Below are 11,470 nucleotides of genomic sequence, written 5' to 3' on the forward strand. Positions count from 1 at the left end.
TGCAAGCGGGATGGATACTTGGTTCCAGTGTCTTTTACCTATGACATCACGGACTGAACATACTGCCTTGACATATTTCACGCAAGTCATACACCTGAAACTACTCCGCTTGTCTAGCCAGAATTTTACCTGGAGTTATGATATTACTTTAGTTTGTCTATGCAAGGCATTCTTCACCATGCATCCATGACGAATAATCATGTCGTGTGATCGTCTTTAACGTCGCTCACTGATGGACAGAGCGGCTTAAATTAAGAATATGAAAAAGAACTTTGGAAATATTACATAACCCTCCTCACCAACCTCCTACCTACAAACTAATGGGTGTTATGCTTCCCATAATGCAAGAAGCAAACATCGGTCTGGAAAAAGTCGGAAGGAAACGGATCGTTCAAGCTTACTTTTCAGCAATTCAAAGGATTGCCATTCAAATTTATTGCGAGGAGAATTTTTCGAAGCTCATATTTTTTGTTTTATTGGGAGGAGAGATCTAATATGAAAAGGCTGGGAGAGTTATAATGGGTACCTTTTAGAGTAATGCACTAGTTGGTCTTCGTGTAATTGAGGTAGACGAGGACAAAGATCATGTAATGTTTTAATTGAAGTATCCTTGAATGAATTTTCAGCAAATAGTTCTTTTGACCATCGTTTCGTACAACAAATATACTGAGGTAATCACATTTGACATACAGGGTAATAGTTAACTAAGTTAAATGAGTTCTGTTGACAGTTATATTGACATTTATGTACAATTCAAATGAATGCATACATAGTTAGGGCACTGAATTTAGGACAACACACAGCAAAGATTCAAACAGTGATACTAATAAATCAATAGGTTTAGAAGAGTAGTATGAGTAGAAGTGTGAGAAGACCTAAAGGAAGTAAGCGGTCAGACGATGCTCTTGCATACAGTTCACCTGAAATTCAGTTCCTCGTATTTTGTCGTGTTTTTTGCACAAAGACACCTATGGTGTCAATTAGCAAATAATTTTATTAATTTAATGCGAGAGGCGAACTGATTTTGGATATCCAAATCGGGTTTTCTATAGTCAATAATATCTAGGATCTAGTTAGCTTACATAAAGCTGAGGAAATGCATCCATGTGATGGGAAAATATCAAATATGATACCAAAATCTGTTGACTATTTCTACATTTGCGATAAAATATGAACATTATCGTTGAATGTTGTACTGTATGAATGTTATCGTTCTCTTCGGTCATTATAACGAATCAGAACTTAATTATATTACCACTTACTTTTACTACTAATAACCTTACGATCCTGCAATCCCGATCTATTCCCATGCTTGACGTTATTCTCTAAGGTCCGCTCATCCTCTACACTTCGTAAGCCAAATTCATTGAAGATATTCTGCAATATACAGTTTTTATTAAGAAATACTAATTTTAATTATAAGCCTAGCTGCAAACTTAGATCCATAACTTGCCCTTGCCGCAGTGGTCATTAACGTTGCGATATCCGCTACGGTACTCTCTTGCCCAGTTTCTAGATCAATCATCTGACACTGAAGCTTCATTTGGCGACCATTCAATGGTAATATTTGTACATAAGCCGAATTTGTATTGAGGGTTGCCTGGATTTCTGCAGAATTAACGGTCTGAAATGGATTTATCCAATAATAAAAACTGAAATGAAGATCATGAAAGACGTTGTTGTAAAAAGAGATCGTTACTTATGGCACATCTAATAACGATGAAATGAAGTTACCAGAATTACCTTTTGCTGCATAACACTCTTATCACTCCCGTATTCCACATCATTGGTAAAATCTGCCATCGGCGTAGTAAGTGTCACATCCTGAAATACAAAAATTAGGCTTGCTTTCGATATTTTCTACTAATAGGTTTGCTAAAATGTTCAAGATAACCTGTGGAAGAGGCTTCAGTCGTTGACATTCATTTGGTAAGATAGAGGATACGAGCAAAGTATAAGCATCGCTTGATTTCATCTCTGAATTCGGGATCATTTTTATCGTATGATTCACCACTGCTGCTACTATCTTATGCTGCAACGTAAAATAGTGCAAAATTCTACGAAGTATTGAAAAATTTCTAACAATGTCAATTTTATTTACACAAACGTCGTTTAACGTCATTATTATTTCACTCCACATTAGTATCCCTCGATACTTATAATTCTATCAGATAATATTTTTTAGGCTAATTATATTACCCAACATTTTCCAATGTTGAAACTTTGCAGCACCGTTATCGTTTTAGTTGTTGGCCATGAGCTTGTAGGGAATATCATTTTCTTTAAGACGCTCAAATCCCTAAACATTTGAATATAATTATAAAAACCCTGTAAAACTGACCAATAAAGTTGAGTGACCGATTGAACATTCTTTCTCAGCCATATTCTGGGTGCAATTGATGAAGCATGTCGATGCGCTATAAATATCAACTTCAATTCTTAAAATCATCGTCAAATAAAATTAAATTACCGACTATTCAGCATGAAGATTCGAATATTTTAATTTGAGAGTTATGGTCTTAAACGAGTCAATCGTAGCACCTGCACAAATCGTAAAAATTGAGAATCTCGAGGAGGTTATTTCCATCGTCATCGAGTATCTTTGCTACATCACCTTTCTTCTCCTTTGATGCTTTAGAAAGAATTTTTCCCATCCTGCATTGGTTGTCACAAGTGAAATAAATAACCGCTGAATGGCCATATAGACATGGAAACATGTCTCCAAAAGCTATAAAACAGATAATCTTGTCAGTAGCATATAAACTTACTTTTACTACATCAATGAAATATGATCTGGACACTGCGATGGGATGGGATGACAAGGTCTAGTTGTGTTAGAGCATGTTAATATGCCATTTCAGAGACTTGAAGTAATGCAGTGTTTCCGTCATATATGCTAAAGCCAAATGATCCAAACCAGTAACACTTTAATTGGTGGATCAAGTACATGGAGTTTCTTTGAATCTCCTCCAAAAAGCTTTCAGAAAGACCTTAGCATAATCCCGATTGCGCAATTAGGAAAAGGTGCAACAATAGATATAGATCGGATGGATGCTAGACATCTTACAACCAGTCTATTGTTAGCTGTCTTTCAAACGAAATATTAATAAAATAAAATTTAACAAACCATCCTTATTGAAGGTACAGAGGTGATCGATGACCGTTGTGGTGACGTCAAGTAGTGCATCCTTGCAAGTTGTATTATGATGAAGGCATCGCTGGAATATATCGAAATGGCTGCAACAGTATTAAAAATTTTTAAAAAGGAAAGACAAGAATCAATCATATATGACATTCTTATTTCCCACGTTCGTCATATGCAACTTGTATTGATGGTAAATATCACACCATGACCACTGTTATTGTTCCGTAATCCAAGTATTGGAACGGTTACCTACAAATGTTGCCAACTTCATCAACAGAACGTTGTCCGGCAAACGGTTGCTCCAACATACTAGCAACCTCATCCAGACAAACTTGTAAGCAATCTGATGGCTGCAAACTTTCTAAGAAATCAAATAGATCGAAACCATTCATGTAAGCACCTGAAAGTAGAAGTTTCCTCCACAATTCAATAGTTAAGTTACTTTAATTTAAACTTGAAGCTTCATGCTTTATTCGACTACAATAGATCCATCCTGAGTTTTCAGGAAGCCTTCTCATTTCCTGTGTAAATCTACTTATAACAAAAGTTTTCAGGTAATTAGTCAGAAAGAAAAACAACTGGTCTTGGATGCATAACTTAACGCTGCTATATTTCTTCTTGATTGGAGAAATCAAAAATACTAACCATGAAGCAAATTTTGCACTAACTCGCTTTCTGCTAAATAATTTGTTCCTGAAATATCAATGACGGTGGACGGTGATAATGAGCTAACCGCCATTGCATATGAAGGTTGTAGTTTCCTTGTCTCATTATCATCCTCTGTATTATTTTCCATGAAAAAAGTTTCTGATATTGTCGTGTTAATTGATGAAAAAATAATCAGTGATAATAGTACCACAATACGATACATATTTCCTAGTCAATCTAAAATATTCATTGTTGACAAATAATTCTTGTCCTGGATTATATCTTGACCAAATTAAAACATTTCCACGAATTTGTTATCAATGATAAAATAAACAACTGAAATACGGGTGGACGTTCTACTTTTTAAATTTATTAATACCACAATCGGACATTCCTGAAATCATTTCTCTTTTCATTTATCTGAACACTATGTTACTGGCCAAAAACAAAGTGTAGAAATTAATCGTTCAAAAAAAAAAAATGAAATTTTTGATAAAATTAATTTTCACAAATGTAAAAGAACTTTTTCGAAGATATTCTCCAATCAAGCAAATGACGATACACTGTGAAGTTGATTGTGTGATGAATGACTGGAATGATAGAGTGATGGATTTGTGATTGACTGATGGTCAAGTTTGATCATGCCCGATTATTCATATGAATGCGAATCACAAATATTCTCCCAAAAGTATAATAATAATAATGATGGATGTATGGATTATTTCAGGTCAATGAGTATCGTTGAAACAAATTACATTACTAACATCATTAATGAACCTTTTAACTCGTGTAAAATATAAACTAGAAATAAAAACTTTTTTTTGGATATGAATTTTTTTTAATATTCTTTTGGTGCGATTGTTATTAGAAACTTTTTTCTTTGCATTTAAATTATTAATAACGAATATCAAAAAAATTTCCTATAAGTAACAGAATTGGTAGTGATAGGATCGAATTGAAATATGTTGACAGCCAGTGATCTTTAGATTGTCGTAGTATGGTACTTGATTGAAGTTAGCAATGAATGCAGTGATCTGCAGATTGTTTAATAAGTGATGTAAACTAAATTAAAATTTATCATTTCACTCTGTGATACGTTTGGATGAAGATTCTATCTAAAGTAGTAAAAATTTTAATGTTATGTATATCCCAGATTCATTCAATTTAGTACTGAGAGATCTTTGGCGAAAAACGAAAGTTCTGGAAATCCTATTTGGCGCTTTAGAGATTATTTAGAGCAAAACATGTCATTTGGCACTACTTTCTAAATAGTGTCCTGATTAATTAGCCTCAAGATAATTATCATTTTTCTTTTTTTCTTTGAGAAGAATTTGCATTGTTCGATCTTTTGAAACTTTAATTTGTGAAAGTTGATATTTCATAATATTATTATAAGGTTGTAAATCCACTTTTCTTCCTTTTTTCTTCTCATCCAATTATTACGCTTTCTATGAATTTCTGTCCCACAAAGTTTTTTTTTCCATACTTTTCAGATTAAGTTTGCAGCAGTCATAAAAGGGAACGAAACGGGACTTCGAAACGGTTTGGGATTCGTTGCCTTAAATGTATATTTTGATTATGAGATTTTCAGGTGTAATTTATTGTGAATAATGGCAATTTCAAAGCAAGATCTCACGATTGTAACCTCGCAGATGGACACTCATGATGACATGTTGTAAATTTCCAGATTTTAAATTAAGATAAGCTAAAAATTTTCGAGCAGAAGCTCATATAATGTAATTTGTCATATACATCAATATCACAACAGGATGACATGAATGTCGGGACAATTCAATTAATATATTTCAAATATAAAAATATAAACAACTGAACACAAAAAAATAGAAACATGTAACAACTTATACGAACATATTTTGCAACAAGTGATAAATGAAAAATTTCAGGGAAAGCTCATATAAAATACTTTAGATGAAGTATATTTGAAATAACGATTAATTGTATTTTCCAGTTCGAACTAAGACTGAATAAATTGTCATCTTAATCGCGTCTGCTAAAAAAAGTTAAAATTAGTGATATATGAGTAAGTCAGGTTGATCACATTTAGAATCACATGTAAAACATCAAATGTGTCAAAAATAAATCAGCGAACGTTCATCAACGAATGAATTTGCTTTTATTTTGACTTTTAATTTTATGAAAATTAAAAGTTTCTTTCTAATGAATGTGTTTAATTCAGCCGACCATTTTGCAAACTGCACAAAACTCATCCACTGGTCAAAATTCGAAAGTATATACGGTCATCAAACTCCCCAAACAACAATATGGAAGGCGATAATCATCCAGCCAAACGTTTGGCCAACTATAAATTAGCTAATAGTTACACTTTTTTTGGTACTGTTCACATCAAGGTATTGTTTCATTGGAAATGACATCTAAATCGAACTCAAAGCGAAAATTTTTGCTAAATAAGCTATTTTTTTGGTACATGAGGCGTCACCAAATTATAATTTAATCTGACAATACTTCATTTTTAAATATATTCTTGCTAAAATGTTATAGCTTGAATAATTAAATATAAGATGTCGCAGACAAAAAGTTGATAGTATCACTGTGTCACTTCTAATTTAATCACTTTATACTTGTTTGATAATATAGGATATCATCCAGGACAATCATCCATTTTTGTCTAATTTAAATATGATCGGTACCAATAACGTCCAAGTTGGTTCCAGAAATTCTTTTTTGGTCATATAAAGAAAAACCGACTATAATAATAAATTTTTAAGAATTAGAATTTAATAAAGATTTTCAGACATCAGCAACAATGTTAACTGTATTTTACATACTTTCATTAGCTATTGCTGATTTTACCATTGATGTAATTATGACTGATTCATCCTCTTTGACATATGCAACTACCGCCAGTGTAATAATACTGTTGGCGATATTACTGGCACAGTACGGAATGTGGAAAGAATCATCACTCTGTTTGTTACCGCTGATATTTATTCAGGTTAATAATTTGGGTATTCATGAAAAGCGTTACTTCTTATAGATAAATAAAATAAAATTGGAATGAAATAGAAGATAATTGGAGTTTGAATAAGATATTTTTGAATTTTTATCTTATTTCTAATTTTTTTTCTATTTTTTTTAGAATTTCTTAAATTTAATTATTTAGATTCTGTTAGGCGCAACGATGATACTAACATTCGCTTTTTCGAGTTTTATTGAATTCCATTGTTTTCTTATTGAAGCTTGTCCAAGCGGTAATCTTATTTTTTACCATAATTTAGCTAATTATTTCTAAGGCAAATAATTAATCATGCCTTTTAAAGCCATTTACTTCTAACTACCATTAAGCTGTCCATTTCTTTCCGATAACTCGCATCACTTTGCTTCCCTAATTAAGATCAATAGTACAAGGAAAGGAAAAAAAAAGATCTTAACCAATGTAATCGTGTATTCGAATGGAATAATTCCTTGCAAAAGTGAATGAAATGTTAGTAAACTTTGGACTTTGCTTAATCTTATGGTACTTTCAACATTTCAGGTCGTCTTCTTATGCTTGGCATGGGAAGTGCTATATTTTTCGTGTCACACTGTTACTGTATTGTAATCATATGGTTCTGTTGGAAATATTTTCGCTTTGTAGAAAGAGTAAGTTTGCAAAAACATTTAAATCATTATTCATTTTGGATTAATTTTTAATTTTTGAGGAGTTATTTTTCTCGTGCTCCAATCTTTTTTCTCCCTTCCTTCTTCACTTCATTCCTACTACTGTCAAGTTTTCTATCGTAATATGTCTTCGTCACATTTATGTTTATTTTTCCTTCTAGAAAGCAAAATTAGAACAAACATGGCATGCCGAAACAGCTGATGATGAGATTGATGAAAATGTTTTGATCAGCAATATGTCACTTAATAAGAACTTTACTCAATGTTAATTAATTAACTGACTGACAGTTCTATTTCTTAATGAATTTCTATGCTAATTGTAATTATTGTTGGTTATTCTGAAGTTTTTGTTGTAGACTTCATTAATGCAAATGGTTTTTTCAGAAAATGATCCTCACTCCTTCACACAGATCCATTTGCACTGATTTTAAAGTCCTTTAATAGCATCGGGACCAAAATCTGATTCTTGGATATGAATAAATTATTAACATATTTATTAGTCCAACATCCCTCCCCCCCCCCCATGTGCCTTCGATATCCTATTGCTTCATTTGTATTCGTCAGTTTTGCAGTATTCCTACTACTTGTTCTTTTTATTTTATTGAAATTTCTATTAAAAACAAATTTACTTATTTTTTGCTCTCTCAAGAACAGTTAAACTACATAATTAGTCGTCTTGCAAAAGTGTCACACTTATGAAATATAAAATCTTTGATCTCTTTACGACCTTATTCAATTTGAAACTAGAGGAAACTAGAGGTTTCAAATTGAATAAGATTGTAAAGATTTGTTTCTAGTAGAAAGAGGGTCGAAACTTCAGCCTAAATGAACGAACGATTAAGAGAAATCATAGCGCTAAACCAGCGCTTCTCAACATAACTGCCAAAAGTTTTAGGAGCGTTGTGTCTTCCCATAAGAAACAATTCCATTCAAATGCTACCCGACATCAAGCTTTATTCCAAATTCAACTTTTCTGGTATAAGGTTATGCTACTTCAACCTTGACGGTAGTTATACTTATTTTAGTGCAAGTTCAACTAATGTCTCAGGACATATATCGAGTGGCATACGGCTGTTTTTTATGCTTGATAGAGACTTCATATTTTTTGGGAAAAAAAGATTAATTTTTCATTTCTCAAATAAAATTCGTTTGTATATGGTTAAATGCCGATATTAATGACGTTATGTGTAAACATGATAGCGATCGAAATTTCAATGAAAAAATATTCAAACATATATAGTGAGCAGGTATACGTTATACATGACATGAATGGTTCTATATCGAGACGATTCCTCGAAGAAAGTCCTATTAAAAAGAAAGATGTAGTGTTTGAGAAATACTTGCCATAACAAATCAACTGATTATTACATCGTAATAATTATTTATAATTTTCAACCTCTTCTTTCTCCGCTCTTCATCTAAACTCCTGTTGGGATTATCATTTTTCCCAATATACAGTTATCCTCTTTCCTTGAGAAAAAAAAGAATCCAAAGTGTTAAAATAGTGAGGGATCGGAGAGAATGTTAAATAATGATAACTGATTAAAGATTAGTTGCTTTCGGCGTTATCCTTCTCAATCGTTTCGTACTGTTCTCTTTCTGACAGATAATTACAGTAGCAACAACTGATGAATAACAATATGACCTGCAAAAATTTTCATAACAGTTGCTACGTTATTAAGAATTAGAATGAGTGTGACTCGGTCAATTAGCACCTGACTCATCTTGACTACTGATGGTAGTCCTTAAAAAAAAGCTCGCAGTGTCAGCTGTCAAACAATCCTATTTAAATGCAGCCATTAGTAGTTATGGATATATCTTATTAAAGGGACTTTTTTTTTTCAAATCTTTGTAAACAGAAGGTCATGTACTTTCCACATCTCAATGCACTCATTAACAGCCATCTTTCTAAGCACAAAATTAAAGAGCAAGAATGGAAGGAAAGAAAGAAGAGAAGACAAATTAAACACCTTTTTTATCTTTGAAAATAACGATTCACCTGAAATGAAAAAAATATCAGCAGTGATATGAAAATGATTCGTTCAACTTGACTTAATAACTCTATATGATTACTGCAAACAGCATCGCTACCGCAATCATTACTAAAGCTTTCCTCTGATCGAGAACGCCATTGAGATATTATGGTTGCATGTATCTGAAATATTTAGAAAAACTAAAATATTCAAAAAAAAATGCAGCATTGTTTTGTAAGTTTTTGTTAGAGTCTAGTAGTCAGGATCTCTTTTTAAAGCTAAGCACAATTATACAACTCTCAAAATAGACGTAAGGACAACAACCATCAGTCAAACCATTCCATTTAATTAGTTATCAGTTGGGAAATTAATTAGCGATTTCAAAATTTAATGCAAGTTCTCCTATTTTAGTGTTATTTATAACAATTTGTTGAAAATATACCTTATGTTGATTGGCAAAAGCGAAAGCTGAGAGACTAAACTGAACAAATATTTGTACCAATAACATCATTATGTACTAAAATGAAACACTCATTTGAGTTCTGCAGATATGCTTAGGTTGAATAAAATCAACATTAGCAGAATTAAAATAGTGTTTGATCAAACTCATCCGTTTAACACTTACTGGTCAGACCGTCAATGTCAAAATCATCAAATGCTGATTTTCGATTTTACAAAAACCAAATTTCAATGATAAATTCCAATACACTAAGCATATACTAAATGGTAACCGCAGATGTTCACAGCAAATGTTAGCCTTCAGGCATTGGACAAAATTTAGTCGCAAATATTCAAACATTTCCATCAAACACATATTAATAACTAATGATTTTTTTATTTGTTTCCTCTTATCCCGTAATTTCTAGAAGAAAATTAATTTTTCAGGCTTCTCATTAGTCTCAGCCCATGCTAGCCGCATTCAGTAAACTTAGAAATACGCTTACCAGAAACATACAGAATGAGCTACACAATACCAGTGATACAATTCCAAGTACTGATAACAGAAATATTGAAATACTCGTTACGCCAACAAAAAACACAGCAAGTGAATACTGAAATGTGTGCAATTTATAGTTGAAGATAGTTAGATTCAAAAAACCAAATTCTCATATTTTAAAATTCGTAAAAGTTTACAAACATACCTGATGATGATCCGCAACAGGATTGGGAGAAATTCCGGCGATCGGAGGTGAGAACCATGAGAATACAGCAATGAATAATGAAAAGACCGAAATCAACTGCAACGAATGTGCTCGTGAGAATATCCGAAGAAAAAATGAATAAAAATTTATGGATGATTGTTTACAACAATCGCTTTAATAATGAACTGGAACGATATGAATGTTGAAAAAAAATAACCAAATAAATAAAGGGACAATGTTGACTGGTTGTCTTGTTAATTATACATCATTCAAAGATTAGTTAGCTATTTCTAATGCTTCTTCTAACTAAGGCTGTACTTTGTGTGGACATCTAAAATTAGCTACGCTTTCATTTATTTTCAAAATTAAACAGCTCGAATAAAAAAAAGAAATGAACTTCGAAAGAAGTTACTAATTAATATATTTATGCGGCAAGCTTGTAACTGCTAAAATATACGTAGTAAACGTACCGATTACTAATTACTAAAAATATACGTACCGATTACTAATTACTAAAAATATACGTACCGATTACTAATTACTAAAAATATACGTACCGATTACTAATTATTACTCTTAAATTTCACTCTTTTTTGTGTTCAAACTTTCAGTTGAATAAAGTATATGAGAAGAATAAAAGTAAGGAAGGAGTAAAAATAAACAAATAAATTCACCTATAGATTGATGGCTGTCAAATCAATGACATTTACATTTTGTAAACAGAAAAGATGCAACAACAGTTTGGATGAATAATCATTGAAAAGAAAGAATGATATGGTTGGTTGATTTTTGTTTCAGGATGAATAATAACTAGTAATATCAACTTACCGCAAATATGGAGTTGAATGTGAGAGCAGTAATTTTCAATTGTTGAATAACAAAAACAGGAAACATGGAGAGAAAAGGAAGGAGGGAGAGAGAGA

General features: G+C 32.2%; 3 protein-coding genes across 3 annotated transcripts in view; 1 reads left to right on the forward strand and 2 right to left on the reverse strand.

Annotated features, from left to right (window-relative positions):
- Window positions 1–840: 840 nt before the first annotated feature.
- Window positions 841–4,016, reverse strand: LOAG_01879 (hypothetical protein; the record flags this gene model as incomplete). The annotated part of the gene is made up of 10 exons (XM_003137417.1): window positions 841–920; window positions 1,263–1,406; window positions 1,450–1,624; window positions 1,744–1,824; window positions 1,895–2,032; window positions 2,342–2,417; window positions 2,542–2,728; window positions 3,128–3,237; window positions 3,395–3,545; window positions 3,791–4,016. 10 exons carry the CDS (start codon window positions 4,014–4,016, stop codon window positions 841–843), a joined length of 1,368 nt encoding a protein of 455 aa, XP_003137465.1.
- Window positions 4,017–6,075: 2,059 nt separating this feature from the next.
- LOAG_01880 (hypothetical protein) lies at window positions 6,076–7,701 on the forward strand (the record flags this gene model as incomplete). Its single annotated transcript, XM_003137418.1, has 5 exons — window positions 6,076–6,162; window positions 6,567–6,767; window positions 6,936–7,023; window positions 7,308–7,414; window positions 7,594–7,701. The coding sequence occupies 5 exons, from the start codon at window positions 6,076–6,078 to the stop codon at window positions 7,699–7,701; spliced, it is 591 nt and encodes a 196-aa protein (XP_003137466.1).
- A 934-nt stretch (window positions 7,702–8,635) lies between these two features.
- Window positions 8,636–11,470, reverse strand: part of LOAG_01881 (hypothetical protein) — a 3,770-nt gene continuing 935 nt past the window's right edge. Inside the window, exons 2-6 of the mRNA XM_020445881.1 lie at window positions 10,548–10,643; window positions 10,350–10,457; window positions 9,848–9,922; window positions 9,432–9,587; window positions 8,636–9,077 (exon numbers count right to left, since the gene is read on the reverse strand). Of these exons, the coding sequence (XP_020303714.1) occupies window positions 8,982–9,077; window positions 9,432–9,587; window positions 9,848–9,922; window positions 10,350–10,457; window positions 10,548–10,643 (531 nt within the window). The 3' untranslated portion in view covers window positions 8,636–8,981. The remainder of the gene's footprint in view (window positions 9,078–9,431; window positions 9,588–9,847; window positions 9,923–10,349; window positions 10,458–10,547; window positions 10,644–11,470) is intronic.

Source organism: Loa loa (assembly GCF_000183805.2).
Source record: "Loa loa unplaced genomic scaffold supercont3.37, whole genome shotgun sequence".
Classification (NCBI taxonomy): domain Eukaryota; kingdom Metazoa; phylum Nematoda; class Chromadorea; order Rhabditida; family Onchocercidae; genus Loa; species Loa loa.